This window comes from Anneissia japonica, unplaced genomic scaffold (assembly GCF_011630105.1).
Source record: "Anneissia japonica isolate Jap-2015-1 unplaced genomic scaffold, ASM1163010v1 scaffold2652_len1590060_cov184, whole genome shotgun sequence".
Taxonomy (NCBI): domain Eukaryota; kingdom Metazoa; phylum Echinodermata; class Crinoidea; order Comatulida; family Comatulidae; genus Anneissia; species Anneissia japonica.
Genome location: NW_022699919.1, coordinates 360,175 through 376,272, shown reverse-complemented (window position 1 = coordinate 376,272; position 16,098 = coordinate 360,175). Strand labels below are relative to the sequence as shown.

At 33.2% G+C, this 16,098-nt stretch overlaps 1 protein-coding gene across 2 annotated transcripts in view; it reads right to left on the bottom strand.

The window, feature by feature from the left end:
- Positions 1-15,715, bottom strand: part of LOC117103234 (dTDP-D-glucose 4,6-dehydratase-like) — a 22,446-nt gene extending 6,731 nt beyond the window's left edge. Inside the window, exons 1-9 of one of the 2 annotated variants that reach the window (XM_033243798.1) lie at positions 15,621-15,715; positions 11,948-12,006; positions 11,284-11,340; positions 7,228-7,276; positions 5,803-5,897; positions 4,750-4,863; positions 1,209-1,300; positions 724-785; positions 582-634 (exon numbers count right to left, since the gene is read on the bottom strand). In XM_033243798.1, the coding sequence (XP_033099689.1) occupies positions 582-634; positions 724-785; positions 1,209-1,300; positions 4,750-4,863; positions 5,803-5,897; positions 7,228-7,276; positions 11,284-11,340; positions 11,948-12,006; positions 15,621-15,642 (603 nt within the window). In that variant the 5' untranslated portion in view covers positions 15,643-15,715. The remainder of the gene's footprint in view (positions 1-581; positions 635-723; positions 786-1,208; positions 1,301-4,749; positions 4,864-5,802; positions 5,898-7,227; positions 7,277-11,283; positions 11,341-11,947; positions 12,007-15,620) is intronic. The other variant, XM_033243799.1, reaches the window with a different exon arrangement.
- Positions 15,716-16,098: the final 383 nt, after the last annotated feature.

Genomic DNA, 16,098 nt, shown 5'->3' with positions numbered 1-16,098 from the left:
GGTTCAGCGCACACACAGTGGCTATCACCAGTTCAGCCGACTGAGCTAAGCTGCTGAATTGCAGCACCCACCACTCTAGCTCGTAGATGAAAGTAGATCTGCAAAATCTAGTGTATGCAGGCAGATGGTAAGAATTTGTAAGAAGCAAGTGAAATACTGCAGTACAACAGGAAGCCAATGACCTGGTAGTCTAAGTGAAACATTTCATTTTCAATTCCTCCTCAAAATAAAGTCAAAGTCAAATTTATTCATTCATAAAAAAGGAAATGTCATTGCTTGTTTACAGTATAGAAATAAATTCTTTAAAATTTTGATCAAAACTCAAGTTTCCAAAGTCCTTGGCCTTACATTAACCCTACATCATCAAAATTAGACATTACACAAATTTTCATACAGCATTTTTAATTTGGCTAGAGAAAAGTTTAACCTTTAACCCATATCTTATTATTTTTTAAATTCTTTGTTAAAAATCATTATTACTAGAGGTACCTGCTATCTATAAGACACTAAAAAAATACATTAATATTACCTATTATCTAAACAAATGATAATGACAGATATAAAGACAAAACACTGAATACCTTCATTTTTTCTTGCAACTGTTTGTAAACTGCACCAATTATTAACCGAGGAGCTGAAGATAAAAAAAATAGAAAATACAAAAAGTCAAGAAGTTAAAAAAAAAAGAAGGGATAGAGATAACTGTAATAGAATGGCACTTACTCAATCCTATCTTGTCTGCAATTCCATATACTATTGCTGGTCTTACTATCATGTAGTTCAACCTGAAAATAATTAAAATTTAATACGCGAGTTTTCAAGACAAATGTTTGACAATTGCATGAAGCTTGACTACTATTGCCCCGGTGAACAATCATGGGCGTTGATCGTGGGGGACACGCTTATTCCCCACATTTTAAAGTAGGGGTGGGGGGGGGGACATTCAGGAAAATTTGTTATTTTCTGTAATAAAACATAAAAGGGAATCTTAAATCTTAAGCAGCATATATTTAGCCAGTAATCTATTGCAACCAATACAATGCCCTACAATACCAATTCTTCTTGACGCCATTTTTGCACACCCACACAACCATCCCACCCCCTTCCCGCCCACACCAGTGGTAATACTAGCTATGGCCCTGAGTATCATCATTATCATCATGGCAACTGCTATCATCAACATCATTTAAGTCATAATCTTTACTTACCCTTCAATGCTACGTAATTCCTCCTCCACCATCAGCTTGTACTTGGCGATCCCCGTCCATGGCGAGGCTTTAGAATCCTCATTACTGGCTTTCTAATGAATAACAATAGAAGAAAAATAAGTAGGAGGAGTATGTCAGTGTGAATCACACCAAGGATAAACCACTAAGTTCAAAGACTTTGATTTTTTTAATATCTTTTATTTGTAACCAACACAGTGTGGTAGCACCAGTTTATACAGGGTCAAATTATACAGGGTCATACCATTGATTAATTGTCTCCTTTTCGCAGTCAATTAAGTATACAGTAATCATTTGTTATTAGGCCTACTATACACAGATTAAGAGGTAGAGCAGTATTATATCTTTTTAAATATAAAGGATGCCCAAAAAATGAATCATAAAAAATAAAGTTGACCAGGAAGTGTTTACAAAAACTGCTACATCATTTCAATTTCCCCTTTCTCAGAAAATAATACAGTGATAGAATTCCAAAAAGACTAAACTCATATAGAAAGCCAAACTCAATTTGATTCTAACATTCTAACAAAGCATGGTGTTTTCGTTTGGGATTATAAACTTTTATGCATGTTTGTTAGTAGTGTTGTAGTTTGCTGGTTGAGACGCTTGAGTACCTAAAACCAACCACCATTCCTAAACCTCTCAGAGACAATTTATAGAAAATAACATAGTATTCCAATAAACAATATGAAAGAATGAGTAAAGTGGAGTTGAGTAGCTTGGTGGTTAAGATGCTTGCCTTCCAATTCCACGGCCTTGGGTTCAATTCCTGTCAGTTTTGCAGGATTTTTTCTCCGACCAAAACAACTCCACTCCCTAAATCTCATTTTGAGATTTAGTTTGTGTAAAGCATCATGTGTGTATGTTTGTCTTGTGAAAGGCATTGTCCTCTACAAGTAGGACAGTGATATATTCGCTATTGACAATCCTTGGCACATGTATTGTGTGCCTAAATAAAAAATAATAATAATAATATTATTAATAATAATAAAAATATTATTTATCAATGAATTACCAAATGTCGAAAGCTTGTGAATTATGATACTAATATTTAACAAATAAATAATGAAAACTATTCTTAAAATACTATAGGATATTAAAGTTGAAAATTAGTACTGGTACATAAAATAGGCTGTGAATATTGTTCTGTACGCAAGTCCCAGGTACTGATTGGAGGAGCTACTGGTACTGGTATGGGAATTTATAATGCACCTCTTCCCTGAGGTTATAAAGCACAGTTCTTTTACCTGGTTATTGGGTCCACATGCTTTAAGTGTTGCTGATGGTAATCAGCGCAGGAGAAGGCAGCCCCACCGGCTACCCATTTATACACCTGGGCGGAGAGAAGCAATGCAGATAAAGTACCTTGCTCAAGGACACAAGCGAAATGCACAGCGAAGGATTGCAAGCCACACATTTGGGAACCCAAACCGTTGCCACTGCGTCAAACTTGCCTCTACAACAATAGCTACAACCTTAAACTTCAGTGTCAATATCCTAATGCAGTATGGCAACAGTTCCAAACCTGGGGTTCACAAAAAAAATTGAGGGTCCACCAAGTTAAATGGGTTCACAATGGTCCATCAGCGATTTTACTCTCAGACCCTGACCGACTGGATCAGGATGGCCCCTTGGTTCAGACCACCCTGTCGATCTTAGGACCCCCCCCCAATTGGCAAATTTCAGTGGAATTTACTATTTTGTTAACACATTAGACATTCCAATTAAGAATATGTTGTGTAAATGAAAACAGGACAAAAATATATGTTTGAGAAATATGCACATATTATACAATAGTAACTGCGAAAATAAACACTCAACGGTTGTTAAAAACTTCTAAGATCTCTTGAAAGTGTGTTTCAGTTTTGTTTTGAGAAAAGGTCACATATTTATGCAAGACATACTGTAAGTAACAAAGAGATTCTATGTGTAAAGAGAGAAAAAATAATCTTAAATACCAGTCAAGATTGTTATGTATCATTCTTGGATGTAGATGTCATTGTTGTTATTATTATTGTTACTAAGATATTCATCATTAATACCATTGTTTTTATTATTAATCTTTCTGTGAAATAAAGATGTTTTTTCCAGACATGCATAAGTAACCTCATACATATTCTTTGGTGCATCTCATTTTGTAGTATAATTTTTGTTCCCTAGAACAAATTATGTTTTGAAATTGAGTGTCATTTCAGTTGTTGAATAAAGTTATATAAAAATATATCTTTATATTTATAATAGAATATTTTGTTTTCAATTCTTAAGTTTGCGTTGTCAGGCCCGCAGGCTATAGTAATTTATTACTTTTGACCTTCCTTGCCATCTTATGACTTGATTGTACTGCACTTTTAAAGTTGTTTTATAATGGCACAAATAAAATGAATGAATGAATGAATGAATGACTGAATAAAATAAATGAATAAATAAATGAATGCGTATATGAATGAATTAATTGAATGAATGAATGAATGAATGAATAAAATGAATTAATTAATTATTTTAGTCACTCATCATTTTCATCTTGTTTTTCTTTCTTAATTTTCTTATACTTTGTAAATATTATTCCTTGTTGTATCTTTGTGAGCCAGCAGTTTTTTTATGTTTTAAAATAATGTACTGTATGTATATTATTTGTAAACATGTACAACTATATGTAGGTATGTTTAATACAGACTGCAGACTAAACACAACCAGTAAAAATAATATCACATAATTGGCTTGATGACCATGAATGAAGCTGATTGGTTGATATCATTGGTCATTATCTTTTAATATCATTTGTGTTATTATATTATTATAGGTTTCCTTGTTGACAATGAATCATAAAACAATATAGCAATGTATTTCTTGATAAATATGATAAATTTACTCATTCAAATATTCATATTTCTATCTATTCATTCATTTATTCATTAATTCAATTCATCTATTCATTTCATTTAGATATTCATCCATTCATTTAGATATTTATCCATTTATCTATTCATTCAGATATTAATCTATTTTCTATTAATTAAGATTTTAATCTATTTATACATTCATTCATTTATCTATTTATTCACCCAAGAGTATAAGTGGTTACCTGGTAGGGTTAAATGCCAAAATTAGCTGCTGTAATGTTATGGAATTCTTCCCCAGATGTAGTTGCTGTAATGTTATGGAATTCTCCACCAGATAGCTTGAAGTTGTGTTCCGTAGGCATTTAATACAATGATGTGAAGCGAATAGAGTGCTTAACAGTATGCGTTATATAAGTCTACCATTGATTTTATATTATTTAACCAGTCATTTAATCATCTCTGCATCCATCCATTCATCTCTAAATTTGTCTGTCTACCCATCTTTCCTCTTCTTTCAATTAAATCAATTATCAATCTATCCCTCTTGCCATTATTCTTTTACCTCATTTTACCATTTATTTTTTCATCCCTTTTTTCATTCTTCTCCCCATCCAAATTTTCAAATATTGTTCTGTGTCTTTCCATCCACCTTTTCATCCATCTTCCACCTAAGCTCAAATTACCTTGTCACTATTGTACACCTGTCCTGTGGATACTTCAATGTAAATCTTAATGCTTCTCTTTGCAGCCTCCCTGGCACAGTTCAAACTTAAGTTCAGGATGCCTTCCTTGTAGATCTACAATTTAAAAAACTTTCAATTTCATCTATAAATTCCACATAATATATTCTATATCAATTCAAACATATATTTCGATTTCTCATAAATGTCAGGTAACTGCTTGATAACTTAATTTAATAAAGCACAGAGAATATCTAGTTAAAACGATCACAGGTGCTGTACAAAATTTAAAAGAGAAATTTACAACAAAATCAGTACTCAATATATAATATACATTAAAAGTTACGAGTTAAGATATTGTGATTACTATGTTTATATCAATACATATACATAAATATTTATAGTATATATATCTGATTAGGAAGTTTGATGCACTTTTGTTTATTTTTTATTGTATACACAATTAACCATACACTATGTACATTCATCTTAGTTCACTAAGGAAATTCCTAGCATGTATCTAATGCATCGGTTGTAAATTACAATTAAACCATTCACCCCATCCCAGGTTCCCATTTATAGTCCTGGGAACAAAGAAGAAAAACATAAAGTGCATTTTGGGTCGAAACCCATAGTTTGGAATGTGTGGCCACAAGAAGGTTAGACCCATTGAGGCTCAACTAGGCCCTTAATGCAGGTTGCCAAAATAGCACAAGCTAACAACATAATCTTTCTCATTCCCGGTCACCAAATGAACCTACTGTATGCCTGCATAACATAAATGTTGGAATTTCTGAACGAGATAATGATATTTTATTTCTTGAAAAAAAATAAAACTTCCTCTATATTTGTTTAATAATGAAGCATTAAATTTGTTTATACACAATGTACTGTATCTCTGAAATTGAACACCGAGACCTATTATCCAAAAATGACTCTGGCGACTCCCTTCCCAAACCCATGGCCCTGGAATAGAAAGACAAGCATTTAATCACCAGGCTAAATCTTCAGTCTACTAGTTATCATCATCTTATTTTTTGTTTTGTTTTTGTTTACCTCATCTGTCTGTCCGTATTTGGTTTCAGCTGCTAAGTTGATGACGGCGTCAAACTCACTGCCATCATCTGTCTCAAAGGCTTTGGCTGTTGATCCTAATGTCAGTAGAGGTATATAACTAACTTATTAAACCATCTACATATTTGTAAAACATTTCAAGAGCACTGCATGATTTACCAAGCAGCGTCAAACTTAATGCATATTATTACTGTACAAATGAATACTCTAGGGGAAAAATTCATGATTTTAATCTCAACAGAGACTTTTATGTATAAATTCAGTCAGTCGTTTATGATTCATTCAGTGGCAGATTCAGTGGGTGGCAAGAGTGTCGCTCACCCTCCCACACCCCTTCCCCCAACTCTATCACCTGCTACAGCCACAAAATCTCTAACACGTGTGAAATTATTAGATATACAATTAAAATGGCTAAAACTTTCCCCCTAGACCCTCACAATCGGTAAGAAAATAAAAACCCAACTTTCCAAACCCTTCATGCCAAGTCAACCCCCACACTCATCAGGGGTGCATCCAGTAGGGAGACTCAGTGGCACCTCCACCCACCCCCCACCCCATTTTGTCACCAAATTCTTAAAATGTCAATACATATCAATGTTATGCGCTACTCACTTATCTATTCTTAAACTGCTGAACATCCGTCTACTCCTACCACTTCCTTCATCCATCCATCCATTCCCCTTACACCCTCTCCTTCTCACCCACTCCCTCTCCATAAACTCACTACCTAATTGATCTAAAAATAACCACTTTACTCATCATTCAATCAATAGTTATATTCATACATATTATACTGTGCTTTGGATGCCAGCCAGAAGAAAGCTTTAATGATTTCTACAAAAATATTTCTATGAATTTTCCAACTACATGATTTTTTTTATTATGTTGCACTATAAAAATATATAGCCATATAAAAATGGTTAATGGTTACATTATATATTTTTATATGTTATATATAAATTTTTTTACCATATATAAATGGTTAATGACTAATTTTTTTTTATAAATAATGGTAATATATAAAAATATATAGCCATAATGATAAACCATTTTATATTGCGCCATTCTCATATTATTAAAAAATGAGGCCTGCCACCCCAAAACTAGTGACTGAGTAATTAGCACAAGAATGTGGTAGCTATTGTATAATTCAGAAGCTATAATAATTTTACTCATAACTTTGGCAATAGTCAATCAATTCCAGTAAGTGACATATCATTTCAAAGCTTATATGCCTAATGTGGAGAATATATTACACATTTCTTTTTGTTTTTGTCAATGATGCTGATTTTGGCATGGCAAGCTTCAAATACGTGCAATTTGCCAAATCATAGTTAGTTTCTTGGAATTGTGATAATAATGATACATCAGCACATTGGCAGTAAACATTTGTAGTCATTACTGTACCTGCATTGATCAAATTACAGGAAACAAATTCCACTTGTGTAAAAACTTCCTGTAAGTAAGAACGAAAGAGATTACTAATATTCCAAAAAATGATTTTACACTTTTTCAATTCTGGGACGTTCAATGAAAACCCTATGTTCTGTTTTACAAACAGACATAGTAAGTCTAGTTATTATTGATATTATTATGACAGCGATATTACTATTGCTACTACTACAGTAGTACTATAACTACATAGTGTTATTGAAGCATCTGTAAATCAGGGTCGGTTCTTAGTCAGCAGTTGTTTTAAATACTAACATTTTTTTAATGCTGGCCTAGGCCATAACATGGATTTCAGTAACAACAATCGATCTCACAATGCATTTTGGTACCTATGGTTAGCACAGTGGTAAATCCTAGTTATAGTTTCAAACAGCATTAAAAAATGTTCAAACTAATTGTAAAATTATTTATAAGAGAATGATTAAAGTGGCTAAAAATCAGAAGCTTCCAAAGGACATAAGCCATCTGGACCCCGCAATAGGGGTGAGAAAAATCCTTCAACCCTGCTGATGGGATCGTAGGTTCCATGCTTCAGGCAAAAGGCAGGGTGCGGATTCAGGGGAAATGGCGACTAGGGCACCATCAAATAAAAAGAAAGAAAAAGAAAGGAGAAAGAGCAAAACAGGTTAAATTTCGATTAAAATTCCATGGTAAGCATATCTAAACAAATATCACCCTCCCTCCCACGCTAAAAATGGATTTGAACCCAAGACCCTGGGAATCGAAGGCAGGCATCATAACCTCAAAAATATAGTAGTCTCTCTAAAATAGAACTTCTTACAGAAGCTTTTTAAATGAGACTATGTTAAACAGAGCATTGTACATCACTTCAAATGTATTTTCCCACATTTAATTTGTGGGTATTGATGTGTGCACTAGAAATAAAATTGCAACAACTAATGTTACACATGAAAAGATTTGGTTCCAAGTCAAAACACAGAGCTGCAGGGAAACTAAGTTACGCAGTCTACCGAGACGGTTTCAGTTTCTAATTCCATATGGTACGGAAACCAATAATTACTAAATACATTTGCAATGTGTTTATATTATTAAAAATAATATTAATACCAAAAAGAAGAATGCTGCATAAATATATGTTTCATATTCATGTATATGAATGGCTTCTTTTATTAAAAGGAGATATTATTAACTGATTCATTTAAAAACACAGGTTTGAAATAAACTGATTATAAACAGAAATTACTAATTAATTTTAGTTTAGACACTCCCCTAAAATTTTACAAACATACATGTATATCTAAATATAGCCTAAACTACTTTAAAAAATATTATTTTATCAACCATACCCACGTCATGGGAGGACCATATTCCCATGGTGGGCCTGAGAGGTAGTGTAGGTCTTGATTCAATGTTTTGGTAGGGCCCTGCTTGATCTTGGATCCATCCCTTTAAGGATTGTGTAGTCCTAATCGATTTTAAATGTATTTTTATATATTTACCTTTATATGTGATTTCCTTATATTTGTATGTATGCTCTCCTACAGGACATTAGTAAAGTGTGATTTGTATAACTGTTTCTAATACAGAAGATTATCTAATATTAATAAGGATATTAATAATATTTTGGTGAGTAGTAATATGGACTTGCTATACTATAACCCCATATAACTTATTTTAAGAGCACCTAATATATTTAGTGTAGCTTGGAAGTTAAGACATTTGCCTTCCAAGCCCGTGGTCGTTGGTTCAAATCCTGTAACAGTGGCGGAGTGACGAGTTGTGGGGTCCCAGGGAGAAAAAGTGTTTGGTCCCATGAAAGTTTAAACGTATTTGAAAGGATTCGCTAACCTAAAACCATTATAAAGGCTAAAAAGACTGCAATCAAGGCAATGTCAATATAGTTAAAAGAATAATTATACAATTATATTGTGATTCAACTTTTACTTTCACAAACCCCAGGGACCCTTTGGACAGGGAGCCCTGGGGCTTCGCTCCCCGAGAGCGCATAGGCGTTATGCCACTGTCCTCACATTGGCTCCCAAGTGGACAGGTTTCATATTGTAAATAATAAAATATATATTTACATAGGACGATCTGTGTAGTTATACTTTTTGTAACTAATCATTTGGGACTCTCACAATGAACGAACAAAAATGATGAATGAATTAAACATAGAATCAAAACAACACCTTTCATGGGATATTTTTTGTACCCGTTCCACTGAACCATGTGACTTATTGGGACTGACTTACAGTACATGTTACAGGAGGCAATACTGGTAATAATGCCCCACAATAAGGAAATCCATTCCAATACTGATCCCATTAAACAAGACTTTTCTTTTTTCCTTGAGATTTACATTTCAAGAATATGTTATGAATATTCTAACAGATGGTAGAAATTAAATAAAACTTTCATTATGGAGTTCCTGACACTTCTTAAGCAACTGACAGATGACCTAATTTAAAATATTACTGTAATGCGCTCTCAACTGATTTGGTTAGGCTTCAAGTGTATCGTGAGTCTAGGTTCATGGTTTAATTTCTTGTCCGTTTGCTATCGTTATTGTCAAGCGCCTCGAGGTTGGTTCAATGGGAGGCGCTGTACCCACTGCAAATTATTATTACAATTATTATTATTAAATTTATTATTATTACCCTGCAATTGGATATATTGTACAGAATAATTATTGCCTCATTCAAGCACAATCTACAGCTGAAGGTGCAGAAGTAAACATTTTCCAAAATATATCATTTATAAAAAATAACATTTTAAAAGTAATTATTTGAAAAATTTGACTAAAAAATAGAAAAAAACAATATATTGAAATGCAGAAATATATGGTTCATTATTATTTGTCATTCAGTTTTGGTCAAATCTTTTTTAGTCTAAATCATGATTTCAATCCTATCCTTGCCTACACTGCAAGGTGAATCTACTGTTTGTAGAACAGAACATGTGAACATTAGCTAAGTGTCAAAATACTTAAATGAAAAGTGGATTTTCGACTACCTTGAAAAATGAGCGATTTTAGTGACATATTATAAACCCTACATATATAAAGTATATTTCAAGTAAGAATAAGTAATTTGTCAAAAATTTGGATCACGTTTCCATTGTGCTGAACGCCAGCATCTCTATTGTTACACACTGATTCAATTTTTTGATCGGTTCGGTACAGAATTATTCCCGACCTGAAAATTTGGATTTGGTATGAAGCATGTTTGATGTTGTGGGCCCAATCTCCAATGCTCAATCTTTAATACCAAAATCAGAGAGGTTGTAAAAATCTTAAAAGATTGCTAAATATTGATTCAGTGTGCAGACCTAATATTATTTGATTCCAACTTCCTTATTGTAATTTTATAACATTTCCTTTTTTTTATAGTTTCAATAAGTTTGTCAAACTGACAATGTTGTCATTTGTTCATCTAAGACTTCTAAAAATAAGTTTTCAATATAATTTGTATCATATATTGTCGACTGACTAAACACAGATCGTGAGCTTTGGCACAATTGCTGTTTTATTTTGTGCAAAGATACAACCTTTCGTGATATTTTATAACATTTCCTTGTGATTTTTCTTTGCTTTCATGGATATGTCAACAAAATATCAATGTCACTCATTAAAATTCAAACCCTAAAGTACTTGGTTCAACTCCTGTCCAAAATACGGGATTTTTTTTCTAGAAATAACTTCATTCCAAGGCTTAGAATAAGTCTTAGTTCTGGAACATCTTGTGTGTATTTGTCCTGTTTAAGAAGAATTTTTTAATCATCTAATCATGTAGCATGTAATTTTACTTGGTGATTAAGAAGTGTAAGGCATTAAACATAAGGGCATGTGCAGTAAACATTTAAAATTTATTTGGTGTAAAAACCTAACATAAACTTGATAGAGTGGTGCTACAGCATACATTATATAATTCTCAATAGCAATCACAGCTAACAAATCTCGAATGCAAACATTTTACTCTGTAAAAAAAGACGATTAGGCCTACACTGCTGAGGTCATGACCTTTCTACAACAGTACTAATATTAATGCTTACCTTGTGGAAGTCATTGAACCATGCAATTTGTGGTGGAACCTTATCAGCTACACGCACCTGCAACAAGATTTTTTTTTTCTAGAGATGATGTCATAATTTTCAAGGATATTTTAAAAATATGTTATTTCTATTACGAAGAATTTTTACTAAATACTGCTTAAAACAATAACTATAATATACAAATAAAAATAATTGCAATGATACAATAATAATGAAATATATTAATACCAATAATAATAACAATAATAATAATAATGATAGTGATATTAAAATAGTAAAGTTACTGTTAATAATAACAATCATAATAATACCATTGAACATATTATAATATTACAATACAATTTCTATTTTATCATAGTAATATAAGAAATTTTCACTGGCATTTTTTTTCATAGTACCGTGTACAAAATTGAAAGACAAAATATAGGCAAAATAACATGGGGTTACTACGGCATAAATAGAAGCATGGATGCAAAAAAAACTTTCATCATTAGTACCAGAAAGTAAACCAATTAACTTGTAACTGTTTTTTTCATTTTCATTGCCAGAAGAACAACTTTATTGCATGTTGGATACATTAAACAGATTTCCGAATATTCTCAATGGTCTCTCAGATAAAATGAAACTTAGTTTTTTAAAGGGGTTTAGATTATTTTTGACTTACCTCAGCAAGATCATTAGAGACCAGAAAATGCGCAAAATGCCTGCCTATAAACCCGCAGCCTACCGATGAAAGGAAATGAAGATGATATCAATAGAAAGGATTAATCAAAAGATGATTATGAGTATAGATTATAGGCCTATTACCTTCTGGGAAGGAACAAAAGGTTAGTTAATATCTGGCCATGAATGATAACAAAGAGATTACAGGAATCAAAGAATATGCTGTAAATATTATAGGTCATAGTAAGTCCTTATTCATTTGGGCCTCAAAATGCTGGAGAACAGAGCAGTGACACTGGTTCCCCCTGCTGTCTTCTCTTTGTCTCTGTGGCTGTTTGCTTTTGTTAGTCTTAGGATATTTCTCGGTTTTTTTTTGTTTTTTGTTTTTGTTTGTTTGGTTTTTTTTCTGCTTCCAAGACTTTGCATTTCAAGCGCATAGAGACTATTCTAATATGCGCTTAATAAATATACAACCATAATACCATTATCACAAATACAAAATTATGACAAAAGATTATGCAGATGACATAAATACCTAGCAATAACAACAATAATAATAAAGTAGAAATATTTTATTTTGTATAGTCAATACATCTTATTAGCAAAATAATATAAAAATATATTCAAAATAAAAAAATAACAGAGATAATTAACAGTAACTACGAAAATTTTTATCAAAACAGCATACTAAGGATGGCAACAGCAGGAGAGGCAGTGACAACGATGAAAATGACGATGATATATTTAACTGACAAATGATGCAGTGGCAGATCCAGGGGGGGTTCAGGGGGTTCGGACGAACCCCGCCTCTGTGAAGAAACGTAACAAAATACTACTGGGTGCTGGATCACAAAAGGCATGCTAACCTACCTAGGCATAGTTTGGCAGATCAAACAAACTAGGATTAGCCCAATTAGTCTTCAATTAAATAAATTATACACACTGTTTTTAGTTCGACGTCGTAATAATTTATGTACGAAGCCTATCGGTTCATTGATCCATGGAAGGAAGACTACATATCTACAGTAACTACTCAATATAGTTGGAATATAATAATACATTTCCTGTCTTGGATTTTTTTTCTCTATGTATAGGCCATAAGAATGAAATAAAATTACCTGACCTTTTTCAAGAGGGGACCCTTGAGTTTGAAGAACTTAAAGGTCATTAAAAGGTTCCTCAGAAGTCGGGAGAGCTAATTTCCGGCCATTTAGGAATCAAAATTTTCCCGGAGGAGGACCTCCACCCCTTTCTTTTTGAGATTTTGGAAACATGTTGAACCCCTCTATTGTAAATCCTAAATCTGCCCCTGTGATGTATATTTAATTTTTACTGTTCATATTTGCGATATTTTAATGAGTTCTGGGAAACCATTCAACAGTTGATTAAAACCGCAATCGCACTGGATTTAAAATAGGGAAATTTTTACCGAGACTGTGGGTAACATTCCAATGGGTAAACTTCCTGTCGTTCGCACTGGGATTTATCGACGTGGTTAGTTTTACCACAGGCCATGGTGAAACTATCCATTCGTACAGATTCAACTATTGGGGGTGCTAAATCGTGACGTTGACGCTCACGTACGACAGATCGTAACAAGCTAAACCGCCGGGTTCTCCTTCTTGTTGTGACAGTGTTTCTTTGGACTAGGCCCACATCATGTTGTATTTGTTGATAATCGCGATGGATTGTCTCACCAAGACCTAGCACATTTATTAATGCTACATATAAATCGGCCATTGAAACAAACCGAGTAAACAAGTGAAAAAAATGACAAAATTACTCAAAATCAAGACACTAGCAAACACGCGCGAAATTAATCAAGATGTTTGTGTGTGACGTTTTATTCCAGGTCACAGCTCATGCGTAATTGCCTGACAGCCTGAGGAAGGTCATTCACTGTGATGACTTGGGAAGTTTACCCGACTCGCGCTGTTCGCATTGGACTTTCCCGCTAGGTAAAACTAACCTGGTCAGTTTTCCTGGGCAAGCGGGACTCGGTTAAATTAACCGCGCGGCTTAGGTAAGTTTCCTGTCAGGTAAACTTCCTGTGCTGTTCGCACTGGACTAATTATGGTAAAACTAGCCAACGTGTTGGTTAGTTTTACCAAAAAAAGTCCAGTGCGATTGTGGCTTTAGTTTTCTTTTTGGTTTTCCTTTCTTCTTCTTGTTTCTCATTCTGTTCTGGTCTTTTGCATGTTTTTTAGAGAGATATGAAAATTAAATGAAACCCCCCCCCCCACTCCTAAAAAAGATAAAACCTCCCTGAAAAAATACTGAGAAGAAACAGATCTCAATAAACCAATAATGTAAATAGTGGTTTTATGCTGCAGCTAAAATTATAATCACTATCTTCTGAAAACATTAAAACATAAAAAGATATCAAGAATAATATCTTCCTTTTCAAGATTAAGATTTAAGAATCCATCTATTGTCAACAGTACAGCACACAGTACATACAAATTTGTTTTCCAGAACAGGGAATACACCAAATACAGTGCAAAAAAAAAACCACTTAAATTACAGTTAAATTAATAATATACAATATACAGTACAGTGAAAGATGATCAAGTGAGTTGAACGTCGTAGAGGTACATGAATGATGAATGATGCTACCAATCTTCATTGGTTTAGTAAGCACAATATCTTTCAATATATCGCGCTAACTTTGGTGCTGCGTTAATGAGTAGAAAACCCTTAGTTGTTTCAGTGAATATTCATGATTATTTTCAATCTTCTATCCCCAGGTATTATCCGGTTTGATCGTCACCAAACAGGTTAGCAAATATAAGACCCTGTCACAAAAAAAAAACGAGAACTAGGGATCTAATAGAATTATGCTAAGCTATTCTCAAATCCCTAAACCAGTGTACTTCTGAGAACTAAGTCACACTTCGCTGCCCTTCTTAAATTTTACTTTTTTTTGGATTAGCACTAAAATCACCGAGCTTGGCTATAAACCACACTGAAAATGATAAACATTTTGCTGGAAAATAGGCAAAAATAGGCCTATTCTGGGAAGGAGCAGCGGGAGTGTGGGAATGGAAAGGTTCGATCTCCGGCACAAAAACTGGGGTGATACACCTGGACATATTTAAAATATTAATTAATTAAAATGATTAACAGGGTTGTTATTTCATTATAATATGTGCACATAAAACATAATCTTCCACATAATATGCTGGTATTTTATATAGTTTGAATATTAATTACATTTAAATGTCAACAAACAACAAACAACTTTAACAACATATTGTACTGACGGTGAATGATCCGAGTGATTATTTATTTTCAAAACCTATTAAGTTGCATTTCCCTCTTCACCTGGTATCAATGTACAAGTTGTAACCCAAATCACACGTTTAATCCTTTCTCGAACACAATACATTCATACGTGCAATAGTATTAATATACCCGAAATTACTAGTCTAGCTAGACCACTCAACCATACAGTTCTGTACACTGTATAAATTGCTCGGGAGCCCACTGGGCCCAGCATCCATCCAGGATAGTACAATACAATTATCATCAGCAGTACCCAACAAAACCGGTAAGCTACGGAGTAGTTTAGAGCACACAAACGAAACCACATTTCAAAGTGTCGAAGTCTATTACTTCAAATGATCTTAATTAAAATATCATAAGTTGCAAGCAAAATAAAATGTTTACTTTACCTCCAAGTATTAGAACTTTCATAATGGTTTTGTTATGACCGTTGTTTGTACACGAATGCTGGATTGCACTGCCGACGAAGAACCAGAAAAATGTGTTATCTGGCTGCAATGTTTTTATATACCGCCCTCAACGTTATATTTTGTTTATTATTATTATTTTTGATACGAAAATACTGTACGCTTTTCAACAGGGGGCACAAACCAAAAGTTTTTAAATCATAAAAAAATAGTAAACTATAGTTTTAAAAATAGCAATAAAGGAAAATAATACTAAGGTAATCGTTTTTACAAAAGTACAACATGATTTATTATAAATTTTTGGTAATGTTGGTACGTAGACCTACTGTAGTAGCTCATGCAACATAAGCTATTTCAAAAATAAATCAATGTGCAATGAATTACATGATATTTTTTTCTATTTGTTTATAAATATATATGCATATATACAGTATATATATATATATATACAGTATATATA